General features: G+C 39.0%; 1 protein-coding gene across 1 annotated transcript; it reads right to left on the bottom strand.

Moving 5' to 3' along the window:
- Positions 1-1,861: 1,861 nt before the first annotated feature.
- Positions 1,862-2,496, bottom strand: LOC11437761 (uncharacterized). Its single transcript, XM_003595328.4, has 2 exons — positions 2,340-2,496; positions 1,862-2,258 (listed from the first exon to the last, which is right to left on the bottom strand). Exons 1-2 carry the CDS (start codon positions 2,431-2,433, stop codon positions 2,065-2,067), a joined length of 288 nt encoding a protein of 95 aa, XP_003595376.3. The 5' UTR covers positions 2,434-2,496; the 3' UTR covers positions 1,862-2,064.
- Between the last annotated feature and the right edge of the window lie 15,051 nt (positions 2,497-17,547).

The following is a 17,547-nucleotide window of genomic DNA, read 5'->3' as shown; positions in this document are numbered from 1 at the left end:
GGGAATCTAGGTGAAGAAAGGATACCGATCATTTGATTTGGAGGAGAAAACCAAATTTTATGAAGAAAGAAAAAACAATAATTTGAGTTTCAATAATTGGAAAAAATAAAATAAAAGTATGGAACAGAAAAGGATTAACTAATTAATACTCACATCAGTTAATTTCAAAAACTATTATTAGCCATTGATTAGAAAAGATAGACGGTTGCGATTTGATGTCAACATTTTGAATTGCCATGTTTGGCCCATAAAATAAAATCATTAATTGATGTGGCAATTCAGAATGTTTTGATCGGTTGTGTGTGCAAAACTGTTTTGGATCGTCAACCCACCACTATTAACTATATATATATATATATATATATATATATATATATATATATATATCATTTAAATATTAGGTAAACTAATGATTTTTTATATATTTACCCTCACATCAACTTATCCATTCATAACATTTATTTTTCTTCTACACCTGACTTAAATTAATATGATGTGTTATATCTGTCAAATCAATCTCATCTTGACAAATTCTAGGCAAATAACATATGGAATCATTTTTATTCTTGCTGCTAGATCTTTAAGGCTATTTGATGTGCAAAATAGAATAAAGACTTGATAAGATAAAATGTTGAATGGTGTGCATGATCTTAATAGAGAGATAATACGATAAAAGAAGAATGCTAGCAACACTCTCTTTTTAACACTCTCTAGCACTCACTCTATCATTGGATGAAATCAATGTGGACTCCACCACTTTATGTGGGATCCATTTTCAAAGTGTGGGATCCAATGAGAGAGTGAGTGCTAGAGAGAGTGTTGCTAGCACTCCTATACGATAAAAAGTTGGATAAGCATATGATATCATAGTGATAAGATAGACATCTATCGTGTCATACGTTTGGTGCATATATGATAATAAATATGATAGCATTATGTTATCATATTTTGTGTTTGGTGCACACTTGCTACTGACAATAAAGAAATATGTCATATCTCTAAAATTTGTCTCCAACAATTGTGCAGAAGTACTTATCATTCTCTACAAGAGTTGTTTACTTATTATTTTTCTTTGTTGCAACATGTTAGATAAGTGTAGGATGATTTGGGAGGGAAAATCCTCATTGGAATATGCTTCTCCAATCTCTACAAATTACAACATTTGTGTTTCCTATTTGTAATTAGTTATATATCATATGAAAACAGATAATTAAACTTTTGCAAGTGGATTATCACATGTGAGTACATTCCCATTTTTATATTTTCACAGAAATATCAGAACCATATTCATGTAATATGCCTGGAACTAAAATATTAGAGTTATTTTGATTACATGAATAAGGAACTGAAAAATGACTTTTTTCGATCAAATCATCATATAATATTCTAGTAATATGCCTAGAAGAAAACAAAAAAGAACATATAGAAGCAATATCAGAACCTGTTGAACAAATTCAATTTTTTTATTGGAGCTCGTAACGTATTGATTACTTTGTCCGTCTCAGAATAATAGTCATTGATTTATCCACGATTTTAATTGAAATGATTAATTGTGTTGATTTTCAATGATAAAATTAGCAACATTTACTAAAATATCATTATTAATTGTAGTAAGTCGAGTAGTTAAGTTGGATAAAGTTATAAACAACGGTATAATAGTGGGAAAAATAATAAATGTTACACTGATATTTTGAAGTGAAAATTATTTTAAGACAAATAATGTTAAAGAGACAATTATTTTGAGACAGATGAAGTAGTTTCTTTTTTAGGGGTAAAATATTTATTAGTAAGAATTGAGATAATGATCAGTGATATGAAATTACCATTAACTCCTCAAATATAGTGATTTTAGGAGTTTTAGTGAAGGCAATTGAGGTATTATGGAGGTAATAAATTTTCTTATTACGGAAGTAGATATTTTACTACAATTGATTGGGCTAAAGACGACCTTTATTTAAAAAAAAAATTGGGCTAAAGCCGACTTAGTATTCATGGAGGTCTCCCACAACCTCTAGTTTTGTTATTACTGCCACCTCTACAATCTCCTAAATCTCTCAAATATTATCAACTTTCTTTACCTTCATTTTCTTCACCTCCACCTTGTGTAACTCCTTCACCACCATTTCCTCGTGAGCCCAAACCACCTGAGCCATTTCCACCTTTCTTTTGTCCATAAGGAATGAATGGTAATCGTCCATAGCCCCAAGGTCTCCATGCATCTATCCTAGCTTGTGTTTCGAATTCTTCTTTTACATCGTCTACAAATAAAAAAACAAATTTTATTAAATTAAATATAATAAAAGAAGAAAGAAATTGCAACTTCAATTATAATATAATACATTGTTTTCCATCTTTGGATGGTTCAATTTCCATAACAAATATTATAATTAGTGCACACAGAAAGACCATAGAGAAAAAAGACTTGATTTTCATCCTTGACAAACTAAGAGTTTATTCTAGTGAAATATGAATACAATTGATAGCTATTTATAGTGATCAACAAACAAGATGTATAAAAGATGAATAAAGCGAGCTTGATTATGTAATCTATTATATAAAATAAAAAAGGTAGCAAAAAAGTTTGGCTGATTGTGAGTATAATAGGTTATCAACACCTATTGAGCCATTGAAGGATTAAAAAGATAGTTTTATCAGACTACGTAATAAGGTTTGTAGACAATGAGAACTAACAAGTGATTACAATGTTTGATAATTTCATTAATCTTAAAAATAATCTTAGCTATTTGTGTAAACATAATAGTTGTCATCAATAACCAAGGTTGTCAACCACTCGAATTAACATTTTAAATCTGAGAAGTTTACATATTTAGGTTGTCAAATGAGTTAACCGACTTTTGGTCTCTCTTTTTAAGCAAACTCATAAATAAAAGTTTGCAGCAAAGTTTATAATATTATAAGAATCTTTCTAAAAAAATATTAAAATTTTTAACAAGATATGAATTAAATATAAACTTTTATATTTTTGGCGGTTAAAGATTCATATTTAATATATTTAATTCATGTTTTGTTAAACAATTATATTATTTTTTGGAATTTTTTTTTATAAAGGCTACAATGAGTTTATTTAAAAACAGGAACCAAAAGTGGTGATTGAATAATTTATAAGGACAAAATGCGAAGAAAAATTTTAGAGGGACTAAAACGAAAACTTGGTATATTTATAGGGACCAAAGACATATTTAACCCAAATTAATTTTTTTTTTATACAAAACAATTCACGTTGTTTTTCTAGCCTTTTAACTTTTAAAGTAGGAAAATTTTATGGTGAAGTCATGAGAATGGCTTTTCTGGTGAAGTTAACACTATAACATCAAAAGTGTTGTGAGTAACACCCCATTGTTTATATAGTGGCATCAAAAGTTTAGTCCTCATAGTATCATCAATTCATCAGATTAACAAGAATACGCTTAATCTAATTTTATCTTACCTTGTTTTAAGTGTAACACCCCACAAAGTGTAACATTTAAGACTATCACATGATATCAGCAACTCTGTTTGCATGTTAAAGATAGTACCTGCAAGTCTAAGATGTTGCAAGCATTACTAGATGAATTACTATTGATCATTAATCAGTAATCAACAATTTAAAAATGAATCAATCATTAAGATTAAAATTAACTTTTTCAAAAAAGTCAGTTTGATGACTGCACCGTAGAAGCTCCCATTAAAGTAAACCTATTTGAAAAGTTACTTATCCAATTATAATATTTTTTACTAAATTGTCTTCAAACTCTATAACAATTTATCCATTTGTAAGGTTGAATAATTGTTGTTTCAATATATATATATATATATATATATATATATATATATATATATATATATATATATATATATATATAGGGGAAGGATCCGTTGACACCAGGTGTAAGCCAAAAGGCTTTCACCAAATTTCAACCATTAAATCAAATTAATCAAATGGTTCACAACTCTCCGTCAAATAAAAAGAAATAGTGAGACACGTGTAATTCATCCTTCTTCTTTCACTGTTTTGTCGTCAACGTCAAATGAAACCTAGCTTTTGGTACATGAATTTTTTTTATTCCAATTTCTGAAACAAGAAAGACACCATTGTTATAGGAAGAATACTGAAATTCAAGAAATTGAAATATTGTTTATTGGCCACCGAAACAAAGTTTAGATGGACAATAACACCGAAACAAAAACAAATTATTCGGAAGAAATTTAGAAAAGAAAATTCGAGGGATTTGTTTCTAGTTGTTGTAGATCTAGGATTTTTTGTTAAAAAGAAAAAAGAAAAGAAGCCATATGAATTAAGCAATAGAAGCTTGGATCCGATTTCTTTGAAGCTGTTGTGTGTTATACCCTGTTTTTGGACCTAAAAATACTGGGCCCAATTTCATTTCAAACTTTGTCAAATGTCAAATTTCAACTGCACAGTTCAATTTGTCTCTGCTACGCAGTGTTTTCAATCACATTTTTACCTATGTTTTTCTTGCATAAAACCTTTCAAGATGTCTTTACTTGTCTTGTAAGTCATTTAAAAGTGTCTCTGAATCATTACATTGCTTTTTCTACAAGTTTATTTCAAAATTTGCAAAAAGTCATACAGAAGGGTATTTTGGTCATTTCCTGCAGTGGGACCCATTTTCATCCTTGTGACTGTCTCTGAGTCTTTTCAAATTCATTTTTAACATTTCATCAGTAAACCCTGTTTAAATTCATTTCAAATTCGCGTCTGAGTCAGTGTCAGGTCAATTTGAATCTGTTTAGGTCGTTTTTAGCCCTAGGGGCATTTTGGTCATTTCACATAAAATTTTGGCATGGGGAGGTTACTTTGAAGTACCTCATTTAGGCCATTGGTTCGTTTTAGTCCGTTTTGTCAGTTTTATTTGTTGTTTCACTTTACGTTTGATCAAATTACGTTTTATTCAAATTTTATTTTATTGCATTTTGGTCCCTCAATTGAGGTCCCAAAATTGCATTTTTGTCCAAACTTTTTTATTTCATTTCAAGCTTTTTTTTAATTTTGCAGTTTAGTCCTCAATTTCTCTGTTTTTGCAGAAAGGTCCAGAATCCATTTTAAGTCCAAGCTGCGCCATTTTCATGCAAATCCAGGTGTCACTATCCTATTGGTTCCAATGCACACATGTCAAGCTATAAAAGGTGTACAGTGCCACACGTTTTTCCATTCATCAAGTGCCAACTCATAAACACAGAGTCACACTCTCTCTCTTGTCAGTTACAGATCAAAACAGAAAAAGCTTCAACATTCATCAATGGCGTAAACCTAACCTTTTCCAGAAACAGAAACTACACAAATTCAAGCTATTTCTTCATGGATTCTCAGTGATTCTTTGAAGAATCATCATCATTGAATCAGTATCTTCGCAATTCAAGGTGCGAATTCGCCAAAGGCAAACTCCAGCACCGATCACGAAGATACAGTGAGGAAGACGAAGAAGAAGGAAAGATAATGAAGGTTTAAACCGGCGAAGAAGACGATAAAGCAAGAAACCAGCAGGAACACCGGTTTATTTCCGGATTCAAAGCCAAATCACATAGCACCAAGAACATTCAAGTTTTCCCAAAGTTTTCCTCCATTAAAGGTTTCAACCAAAACCTTAGGTAAAACTCAGAATCTTTTCTCAAAAGTGTTATCACTGTTAAACCTATAAAAAAATATCACGCAAGCAATAGATCCAAAATTTCCAGAACTCAAAGACGAAACCGTAACCGTAAACACGAAACCTAGATCCATAAGGATCTAAGTTTTGAAAGCAAGAACAAACATCAAAGAAGCAGCGAATAACGAGACGATGTAGATCTTTAAACGATCTAAACATTTCCTTTCAAAAAAAAATCAAAAAAATCAGTTTCAAAACCGTATGGAAATTTTTAGATCTACGTCGTTTCAAACCGTATTTGAAAAAACAACTGCTGGATTCGTGTTTAGGGTTAAAGGACGAACCAGAAAATACAAAAACCTTTAAGTTCTGGAAATTTTAGGTCACCGGAATTCATAGTCTCGCCGGAGAAGATGAAGTTTCCGGCGGACCTTCAAGGTCTCCGCCGTAGCTTCATCCTCACCGGCGGTGAGGTTTCTAGAGAGAGGTGAGAGATGAGAGAAGAGAGAAGGACTTAGAGAGAGAAAGCCAAGTGAAAAATGAGAAAACCGGTGTTCCTCCACTTTTATAGGCCAGCGAACCGGACCGGTCCAGTCCGGTCCATCCTCCTTTGATTCCTGGCCGTTTGATCTAGGGTTTTTGAATCCTGGATCAATCGTGTGGCTCCTGTGCATCCGGACCTTGTAGTTTTGGGCTTTGGGTTTGGGCTTAATTTTCTGTACATTTCTTGCTTTGTTCTTGCTATTCACACCCCTGTTTTTTGCTACCTGCACCTATGTCTTGATTAAAATTGTGATAAAATTCCTAGAAAAATTCATACATGTTTCTTGATATTTTCTTAGTGTTTTTATGACATTTTTGCACATTAAGGATCTATGAAATTTTTGTATAATTAATTCATAGCATTTTAATTCTCTTTGAATTATTTGTTATGGATTCTTCTTCACACATTTGTCCTTGATGTGAGAATATGTGATAAAAACTACTTGCTGTGTTAATATGAGAGATTTGTGCCTTTAATTTCATGTTGATTTGCTGTTTTGATTTGGTTCATAAGTTCTTGATTTTATGAACAATATATGCATAGTTTGAAAGATATAAAATACCAAGTTTATTCTAGAAAATATGGCATGAAACCATGCTTGCATGTTCCCAATAATTCCATGCTATAACTTGAGATAAAGAAAACTCTTTCAAAATTTGTTAAAGCATGAGAATTAGAGGCCAAGAATGCTTTAGGTTTCATACCTAAATTTTTAGGGTTTAATGTCATTTTGTTAACTTTTTGTGCCATCTTGCATGCTTTTATTTCTTAGTACTTGTTATGTTTTTTTTCTTTTCACTAACAAGTTTATTTCCATGTTTCATGCATCTCATTTAGCATTCCCTCCACCTTCTTTAGCCTAGCATTTATTTTTGCAAGTTTTAATTCCTTTAGAGATGTAATTTGTCATCATTATTTTGTAGCTTGGCAAAGGGGCCATAGAATGTATTTAGGCAATTTTTGTAATATGGACTATGGACACTATGACGCACCGACATGCACACACTCACCTTAGATGTATGCATAGGATTGTATGGTTAAATAAGCGTTTAGGTTTTAAACACTTAGAGAAAATCCATCTTTTTTCCAAAAAAAACAATTGAACTTCACTTCAAAAATTTTCATAATAAATATGAAGTCAACACTTCATTTTCCCCTTTCTTTTTCTTAAGGAAAAATTCAATTCATCTTAACCATTTAGACTTTCTTTCTAATCACTAATCATACCTCCTCTTTTTACAAATAAGCAATAAAACTAAAGCGTAGAAATCAACTTAGGAAAACGGCTCCTATAGAGGACTATAGTTACTCCGGGTGCCTAACACCTTCCCGTAGTAAAACCGACCCCCGAACTTAGAATCTAAGGGTTTTTTCTCAATTTTTCCCTTCCCAAGAAAAAAGAGAGATGTCAACGGTCGAAAGGTACAAGTCCAATTAATGGCTTGGCACCCAAAAACCATGATAACAGAAATGGCGACTTCACTGGGGATTAGTTTTAGCGGGTCGCGCCTAGTTTTCCTTAGTTTATATTTACACCTTGTTTATTGCTTATGTAAATACTTGCTTACTTTCATTTGACGTGTGGGGTGAGAATATCAAAAGTCCTATACCCGGGCTGAGTGAACTTATGTTTAGGTAGAGATATAATCGACAATTCGATCCGGGGGTTGCCTCGTGTATTGGATTATGCGATCAATCTCACATAGCTGAGGCATTTTGAAAGTGATATTGTCGGCGTGTGTTGTCATGCTTAGGCACTTCACTTTCAATTGTTCGATGAAGCTATGAACCGTAGTTACCAAACCCATCCTAGCCTTTTTAGGACGTAGTGCGGTGGCTAAATTGAGTGTTGTCTCAAACTTTAGTCGTCACGCGATACTACACTCAAACTAGACCTTCTCACAAATAATCATGGAACGGGTGTCGTCCTGTACTACCATGATATATGTGAGAGAGGTTGCAGTTTGGGAACTGTGTTAGAACCTTGGTTACTACTATCCGAAGCCTTGGTTCACCGGACGCCGTGTCCATCCGTTACTTTGAATCTCAACCCACATTGTAACTAAACAACACAATCATGCATGCATGCATTCATGCATAAACATTTTTCATGCATTCATCGAAGGGTTTAAACAAATGAGAATTTTTGTAAATAATCACAGGTATGAAGAAGACTAAGTGCTACAAGTTCAAGGAAGTGGATTTGGTTAGTTTGAGAGAGTTGGCACTCAAGGTCAAGAGTCAAACAGGGTTCCGACTCCGGTATGGGGGATTGCTTACTTTGCTCCGAACCGACGTGGACGAGAAGCTAGTGCACACTCTAGTACAATTTTATGATCCAAGCTTCCGTTGCTTCACTTTCCCGGACTTCCAGTTGGTTCCTACTCTCGAGGCTTACTCCAATCTAGTGGGTTTACCTATAGCCGAGAAGACGCCTTTCACCGGTCCCGGAACTCCTCTTACTCCTCTGGTTATTGCTAAGGATCTCTACCTCAAGACTTCCGACGTCTCCAACCATCTTATTACCAAGTCTCACATTCGGGGGTTCACTTCGAAGTATCTTCTTGATCAAGCTAATCTCGGTACTACTCGTCAGGATACGCTCGAGGCTATTCTTGCTTTGCTTATCTACGGGCTCATTCTCTTCCCGAACCTCGACAACTTCGTGGACATGAATGCTATCGAGATCTTTCATTCCAAGAACCCGGTTCCTACTTTGCTAGCGGATGCCTACCACGCCATTCATGACAGGACTCTCAAGGGCCGTGGGTATATTCTTTGCTGCACATCTCTTTTGTATAGGTGGTTTATTTCGCACCTTCCGAGTTCCTTCCATGATAACTCGGAAAATTGGTCCTACTCTCAGCGGATTATGGCTCTCACTCCTAATGAGGTCGTCTGGCTCACTCCTGCCGCTCAAGTGAAGGAAATCATTATGGGTTGTGGAGACTTTCTCAATGTACCTCTTCTTGGTACTCGTGGAGGAATCAACTACAATCCCGAGCTTGCTATGAGACAGTTTGGTTTCCCTATGAAGTCGAAGCCCATCAATCTTGCCACATCTCCAGAGTTCTTCTTCTACACGAATGCTCCTACCGGACAAAGGAAAGCTTTCATGGATGCTTGGTCCAAGGTTCGAAGGAAAAGCGTGAGGCATCTAGGTGTGAGATCCGGTGTCACTCATGAGGCCTATACCCAGTGGGTGATAGATCGAGCTGAGGAGATTGGTATGCCTTATCCAGCTATGAGATACGTGTCTTCGTCTACTCCATCTATGCCTCTACCTCTACTCCCCGCGACTCAGGATATGTATCAGGAGCATCTAGCTATGGAGAGTCGTGAGAAGCAAGTGTGGAAAGCTCGGTACAATCAAGCCGAGAATCTAATCATGACTTTGGATGGTAGAGATGAACAGAAGACTCATGAGAATCTGATGTTGAAGAAAGAGCTAGCTAAGGCCCGGAGGGAACTAGAAGAGAAAGACGAGCTGCTTATGAGGGATTCCAAGAGAGCCCGAGGACGACGAGACTTCTTTGCCAGATACTGTGATTCAGATTCCGAGTCCGATGAACCTCCGACTACTTCCTATGCTTGAGAGCTCTATTTGTTTACCTTGTTGAAAATGTTGTGTAATTTTGTTTATTTGCAAGATTTCTAATTTGTTTTAAAATCCTTCGATGAAAAAATAAGTCTTTTGCATTCGCATTTGCATATCATGCATCATGTGCATCATACATTGGTCACAAAGGCTTCCAAGTGCTCACTATCTCCTGGTTCCTCTGCCGCAGTGTGAAAAGTGGCTCGTGCTCAGAGAGTTTACGAACCAGATAGAACTGATCGAACCAGAGAATACAGAAGAAAGAAAAGGGCTATGGAAGAAGAGAACGCTCAGCTTCGCACCGAGGTAGCCTCTCTAAAGGAGGAATTGGCTAAAGCTAATGACGTCATGACTGCTCTACTAGCTGCTCAAGAGCAATCAGCTACAGCTATCCCTACAACCACAGCTGCACCAGTAACTACAAGCGTGCTCCCTACCACTTCTGCAGACAATCGCTTTACTATGCCAGTGGGGTTTCCGTATGGGCTTCCACCGTTCTTCACTCCCGTTGCTACAGCAAGCACCTCGGGCACTGCTAACAATGTTCTGATTCCTGCAACAAATGCCGCCTCCATCATTGCTACTTTGCCACAAACAACAGCAGCTGTCACTGAGCCTCTGGTACACACTCTGCCTCAAGGTATTAGCATCAACACACAGCACAGAAGCATCCCCGTAACCAAGACTATGGAAGAGATGATGGAGGAACTTGCTAAAGAACTCCGTCACGAGATCCAGGCCAATCGAGGGAGTGCAGACTCTGTCAAAACTCAAGACCTTTGCTTAGTGTCAAAAGTGGATGTTCCTAAAAAGTTCAAGATTCCGGACTTCGACCGGTACAACGGGCTAACTTGTCCTCAAAATCACATCATCAAATACGTCCGGAAGATGGGCAATTACAAAGACAATGATTCCCTTATGATCCACTGTTTTCAGGATAGTCTGATGGAGGATGCCGCAGAGTGGTATACTAGTTTGAGTAAGAATGACATCCATACCTTTGATGAGTTAGCCACCGCTTTCAAGAGCCATTATGGGTTTAACACTCGACTGAGGCCAAATAGGGAGTTTCTCAGGTCCCTATCTCAGAAGAAGGAGGAAAGTTTCCGTGAATATGCGCAAAGGTGGAGAGGGGCGGCTGCCCGTATCACTCCTGCTTTAGATGAGGAAGAAATGACCCAGACGTTCTTAAAAACGTTGAAGAAAGATTATGTTGAGAGGATGATCATCGCTGCCCCGAACAACTTTTCGGAGATGGTCACCATGGGAACCCGTCTTGAGGAAGCCGTAAGGGATGGAATCATCGTGTTTGAGAAAGCTGAATCCTCTGTGAATGCGTCGAAGAGATATGGTAATGGACACCACAAGAAGAAAGAAACGGAAGTGGGGATGGTGTCAGCTGGAGCCGGGCAATCAATGGCTACTGTTGCTCCTATCAATGCGGCTCAAATGCCTCCGTCATACCCATATATGCCGTATTCTCAGCATCCGTTCTTCCCACCGTTTTATCATCAGTACCCTTTGCCGCCGGGCCAGCCTCAAGTGCCCGTCAATGCAATTGCCCAACAGATGAAACAACAGATGCCGGTTCAACAACAACAACAAAATCAGCAAGCCAGGCCAACTTTCCCTCCTATACCGATGTTGTATGCAGAACTTCTTCCAACTCTACTCCAGAGAGGTCATTGTACAACTAGACAGGGTAAGCCCCCACCTGATCCGTTGCCTCCAAGGTTCAGGTCTGATCTCAAATGCGACTTTCATCAAGGTGCCCTAGGTCATGATGTCGAGGGGTGTTATGCTTTGAAATATATCGTGAAGAAACTCATCGATCAAGGGAAGCTGACTTTTGAGAATAATGTTCCACATGTCCTTGACAATCCGCTACCAAATCATGCCGCTGTGAATATGATCGAAGTGTGTGAAGAAGCTCCGAGACTTGATGTCCGCAACGTCGCAACTCCTCTGGTACCTCTACACATCAAGCTGTGCAAAGCTTCTCTGTTTAATCATGATCATGCCAAGTGTCTGGGATGTCTCCGTGATCCTTTGGGTTGCTATACTGTTCAAGAAGACATCCAAAGCCTGATGAATGATAATCTTCTGACTGTCAGTGATGTTTGCGTGGTCGTGCCAGTTTTTCACGATCCGCCTGTCAAGAGTGTACCTTTGAAGAAGAATGCTGAGCCTTTGGTGATAAGGTTGCCAGGACCAATTCCTTATGTTTCGGACAAAGCAGTGCCATACAAGTACAATGCTACTATGATAGAAAATGGAGTAGAGGTGCCTCTAGCCTCGTTTGCCACAGTAAGCAATATTGCCGAAGGGACTTCTGCAGCGCTAAGAAGCGGGAAGGTCCGTCCGCCGTTATTTCAGAAGAAGGTAGCTACGCCGACCATTCCACCAGTTGAAGAAGCAACTCCAACCGTTGTTTCACCCATTGCTACAGATATGAACCAGTCAGGCAAGTCTATTGAGGATTCGAATTTAGATGAGATTCTGAGAATAATAAAGAGGAGCGACTACAAGATCGTTGATCAGTTGCTGCAGACTCCTTCGAAGATATCTGTCTTGTCATTACTCTTGAGCTCCGAGGCTCACAGGAATACCTTGTTAAAAGTGCTGGAGCAGGCTTATGTTGACCACGAAGTTACGGTAGATCGTTTTGGTGGCATAGTGGGAAACATTACTGTTTGTAACAACCTCTGGTTCAGTGAAGAAGAGTTGCCGGAAGCGGGAAAGAGTCACAATCTGGCTTTGCACATCTCGGTAAATTGTAAATCAGACATGATATCAAATGTGTTGGTGGATACCGGTTCCTCTCTCAATGTAATGCCCAAGACGACTCTAGATCAGTTGAGCTACCGTGGGACCCCGTTGAGGAGAAGTACTTTCTTGGTCAAAGCTTTTGATGGATCTCGAAAGAATGTGCTGGGAGAGATAGACTTGCCGATAACCATTGGCCCTGAGAATTTCTTGGTTACTTTCCAGGTGATGGACATTAACGCATCCTACAGTTGCCTGCTGGGAAGACCGTGGATACACGATGCAGGTGCAGTTACTTCCACCTTACATCAGAAGTTGAAATTTGTGAAGAATGGAAAACTCGTTACAATCCATGGTGAAGAAGCGTACTTAGTCAGCCAATTGTCTTCTTTTTCTTGTATTGAAGCAGGGTCTGCTGAGGGAACTGCTTTCCAAGGTTTGACCATTGAAGGTGCAGAGTCTAAGGAAGCTGGGGCTGCTATGGCTTCTTTGAAGGATGCTCAGAGAGCCATTCAAGAAGGTCAGACTGCCGGCTGGGGCAAGGTAATACAGCTCTGTGAGAACAAGCGTAAAGAAGGTCTCGGGTTCTCCCCGTCATCAAGGGTTTCCTCGGGAGTCTTCCACAGTGCAGGGTTTGTTAATGCTATCTCTGAAGAAGCCACTGGATCTGGTCTCAGACCTGCATTTGTTACACCAGGAGGCATTGCGACAAATTGGGATGCCATTGACATTCCTTCAATCATGCATGTTTCTGAGTAATGTGTCTTGTTGCTTTAATGCTTTGTTTTCAAAATAACAATCCTCTCGCTCTGCCCAAAGCGAGAGTGATGTTTTCTGTAAGGGCATGTTTGTTTCGGCATTGCCGTTGATTAATAAAATTTTGTCGTTTCTTCCACGACTACTTTTTTTAGTGCTTTTTCCCTTGGAAACAATGGTAATGCCAGAAAAAACCAAAACGTCTGTATTTTCTTATTAATTTCAAAAATCTGCATGAAAAAAAAAACTCTTTCTAAAATCATCCAATCATTATATGCAGGTTGAACCATAATAAACCCGTTGAACACAGTAATCATACGGTTCCTCCAAGTTTTGAATTCCCTGTGTATGAAGCCAAAGATGAGGAAGGTGATGACGTACCATATGAGATTACTCGGTTACTTGAGCAAGAAAAGAAAGCCATTCAGCCTCACCAAGAAGAGATTGAGCTTATCAACATAGGTACCGAGGAAAACAAGCAAGAAATCAAGATTGGTGCTACTCTAGAGGAAGGGGTTAAACAGAAGATCATCCAACTCCTCCGGGAATATCCGGATATTTTTGCATGGTCCTATGAAGATATGCCAGGTCTAGACCCTATGATCGTGGAGCATCGGATTCCTACCAAGCCTGAATGTCCTCCCGTCAGGCAGAAATTGAGAAGGACTCATCCTGATATGGCTCTCAAGATCAAGAATGAAGTTCAAAAGCAGATTGATGCGGGTTTCCTCATGACAGTTGAGTATCCCGAATGGGTTGCCAATATTGTGCCTGTGCCAAAGAAGGATGGTAAAGTTCGGATGTGTGTTGACTTCAGAGACCTGAACAAGGCCAGTCCAAAAGACAACTTTCCATTACCTCATATTGATGTGCTTGTTGATAATACTGCTCAATCTAAGGTGTTCTCCTTCATGGACGGTTTTTCCGGTTATAATCAGATCAAGATGTCTCCTGAAGACAGAGAAAAGACGTCTTTTATCACTCCATGGGGTACTTTCTGCTACAAAGTGATGCCATTCGGTCTAATCAATGCTGGTGCTACCTACCAAAGGGGAATGACCACTCTGTTTCATGACATGATTCACAAAGAAGTTGAGGTATATGTGGATGACATGATTGTGAAGTCAGCAGATGAGGAGCAGCATGTTGAATATTTAACAAAGATGTTTGAAAGGTTAAGAAAATACAAGCTGCGATTGAATCCCAACAAATGTACATTCGATGTCAGGTCCGGAAAGTTATTAGGTTTCATTGTCAGCCAAAAGGGCATTGAAGTCGATCCTGATAAAGTCCGGGCCATCCGAGAAATGCCAGCTCCACAGACAGAGAAGCAAGTCAGAGGTTTCTTGGGACGTTTGAATTACATCTCCCGATTCATATCTCATATGACTGCAACCTGCGGGCCGATCTTCAAGCTACTTAGAAAGAACCAGCCTGTTGTATGGAATGATGAATGCCAAGAAGCTTTTGATAGCATCAAGAATTACCTGCTGGAACCACCTATCCTTGTCCCACCCGTGGAAGGAAGGCCTTTGATTATGTATTTGGCAGTATTTGATGAATCCATGGGATGCGTGCTTGGTCAACAAGATGAAACTGGAAAGAAAGAGCATGCTATCTACTATCTAAGCAAGAAGTTCACCGATTGTGAAACTCGGTATACAATGCTTGAGAAGACTTGTTGTGCTCTAGCTTGGGCTGCCAAACGCCTGCGTCATTATTTGGTGAATCATACAACTTGGTTGATATCCAGAATGGATCCGATCAAGTATATCTTTGAGAAAGCTGCCGTTACTGGAAAGATCGCACGCTGGCAGATGCTTTTGTCAGAATATGATATTGTGTTCAAAACTCAAAAGGCAATCAAAGGTAGCATTCTTGCCGATCACCTTGCTTACCAACCTCTTGATGATTACCAACCAATTGAATTCGATTTCCCCGATGAAGAGATCATGTATTTGAAATCCAAAGACTGCGAAGAACCGTTGATTAATGAAGGTCCAGATCCCAATAGCAAGTGGGGTTTAGTCTTTGATGGTGCTGTCAATGCTTATGGTAAGGGAATTGGGGCAGTCATTGTATCCCCACAGGGGCATCACATTCCTTTTACCGCCCGAATTCTGTTCGAATGTACCAACAATATGGCTGAATATGAAGCATGTATCTTCGGGATCGAGGAAGCCATTGACATGAGAATCAAACACCTCGACATCTATGGAGATTCTGCGCTCGTCATCAATCAGATAAAGGGTGAATGGGAGACCCACCATGCTAAGTTGATTCCTTATCGTGATTATGCGAGACGTTTGCTGACATATTTTACAAAGGATGAGCTGCACCATATTCCTCGTGATGAGAACCAAATGGCTGATGCTCTTGCTACTCTATCCTCCATGTTTCGAGTAAACCATTGGAATGATGTGCCATTAATCAAAGTGCAACGCCTTGAAAGACCTTCACATGTGTTTGCTATTGGGGATGTGATCGATCAGGCTGGCGAAAATGTGGTTGACTATAAACCCTGGTACTACGACATCAAACAGTTCTTGCTGAGCCGTGAGTATCCGCCGGGTGCTTCCAAACAAGACAAGAAGACCCTGAGAAGATTGGCCAGTAGATTCCTGTTAGATGGAGATATTCTGTACAAGAGAAACTATGACATGGTATTGTTAAGATGTGTTGATGAACACGAAGCAGAGCAGTTAATGCATGATGTACATGACGGTACCTTTGGGACCCATGCTACAGGGCATACTATGTCAAGGAAGTTGTTACGAGCAGGTTACTACTGGATGGCCATGGAGCATGATTGCTACCAGCACGCCAGAAAGTGCCACAAATGTCAAATCTATGCTGATAAGATTCATGTGCCTCCGCACGCCCTCAATGTTATTTCATCCCCATGGCCGTTCTCAATGTGGGGCATCGACATGATTGGAAGGATTGAACCGAAGGCTTCGAATGGTCATCGTTTCATCTTAGTGGCAATTGACTACTTCACCAAATGGGTTGAAGCAGCATCTTATACCAATGTGACCAAGCAAGTGGTAGCTAAGTTCATCAAGAACAACATCATCTGTCGATATGGTGTTCCCAGCAAGATTATTACCGACAATGGTACCAACCTGAACAACAATGTGGTGCAAGCTCTTTGTGAAGAATTCAAAATTGAGCATCATAACTCTTCTCCCTATAGACCTCAGATGAATGGTGCAGTTGAGGCCGCCAACAAGAATATCAAGAGAATTGTCCAGAAGATGGTAACCACCTACAAGGATTGGCATGAGATGTTACCCTATGCTCTGCATGGCTACCGTACTACTGTGCGCAGTTCGACCGGGGCAACCCCTTTCTCTCTTGTATATGGTATGGAAGCAGTTCTTCCTTTGGAAGTGGAGATCCCATCTCTCCGTGTGATCATGGAAGCAAAGTTATCCGAGGCTGAATGGTGCCAAAGCCGGTATGATCAGTTGAATTTGATTGAGGAAAAACGTATGGATGCCATGGCTCGTGGACAGTCATATCAAGCAAGAATGAAGACTGCTTTTGACAAGAAAGTCCATCCTCGAGAATTCAAGGTAGGGGAACTTGTATTGAAAAGGAGGGTAAGCCAGCAACCTGACCCAAGGGGCAAGTGGACGCCTAACTATGAAGGTCCTTATGTTGTCAAGAAGGCCTTCTCTGGTGGTGCTCTAATCCTTACACACATGGATGGTGTAGAACTTCCAAATCCAGTGAATGCCGATATAGTCAAGAAATACTTTGCCTAGAAATGTGAAAAGAACAGCGTGGTAGGTCGAAAACCCGAAAGGGCGGCCTAGGCAAAAATGCGCTTCCCGGTGGATCGAAAACCCGAAAGGGCGGTCCAGGCAAAAATAAGGGACAAAAAAAAAAAAAAAAAACAAAACAAAAATGAAAAGCTCGCTGAGATTGTATACAACTCAGGCAAGAATGAGCGTCTCGATGAGCCGAAAACCCGAAAGGGCGGTTCATGCAAAAATGAGAATGAAACAAAAGGCAAGTAACTATATCTGGCTAACCACCGTCCCCCTTGGGGCATCTGCAGCTGTTAATGACCATCTTCATCTGAAGCTTCCGCATTTGTGAAATCAAAGTTTTTGGGAAATGTAATGATTACTGTGTTCAATGTACCACCAACCAATAAAATTACCATTTTCCAAGCTTTGTGAATCCGTGGAGTCACGCCTTCGGCTGACCACCACTCTTATACATCAATTTGAGCCTTTGCTTTTGTTTGAAAATTCTATTTTGTT

Source organism: Medicago truncatula, chromosome 2 (assembly GCF_003473485.1).
Source record: "Medicago truncatula cultivar Jemalong A17 chromosome 2, MtrunA17r5.0-ANR, whole genome shotgun sequence".
In the NCBI taxonomy this organism is placed as follows: Eukaryota; Viridiplantae; Streptophyta; class Magnoliopsida; order Fabales; family Fabaceae; genus Medicago; species Medicago truncatula.
This window is presented reverse-complemented; position numbering and strand designations above follow the sequence as displayed.

Excerpts from the sequence above, each read along its gene's own strand:
- LOC11437761 (XM_003595328.4), bottom strand. The coding sequence starts at position 2,433 with ATGAAAATCAAGTCTTTTTTCTCTATGGTCTTTCTGTGTGCACTAATT. Across the intron at positions 2,259-2,339 it reads ATCCAAAGATGGAAAACAAT|ACGATGTAAAAGAAGAATTC; the intron begins GTATTATATTAT and ends TTTTATTTGTAG.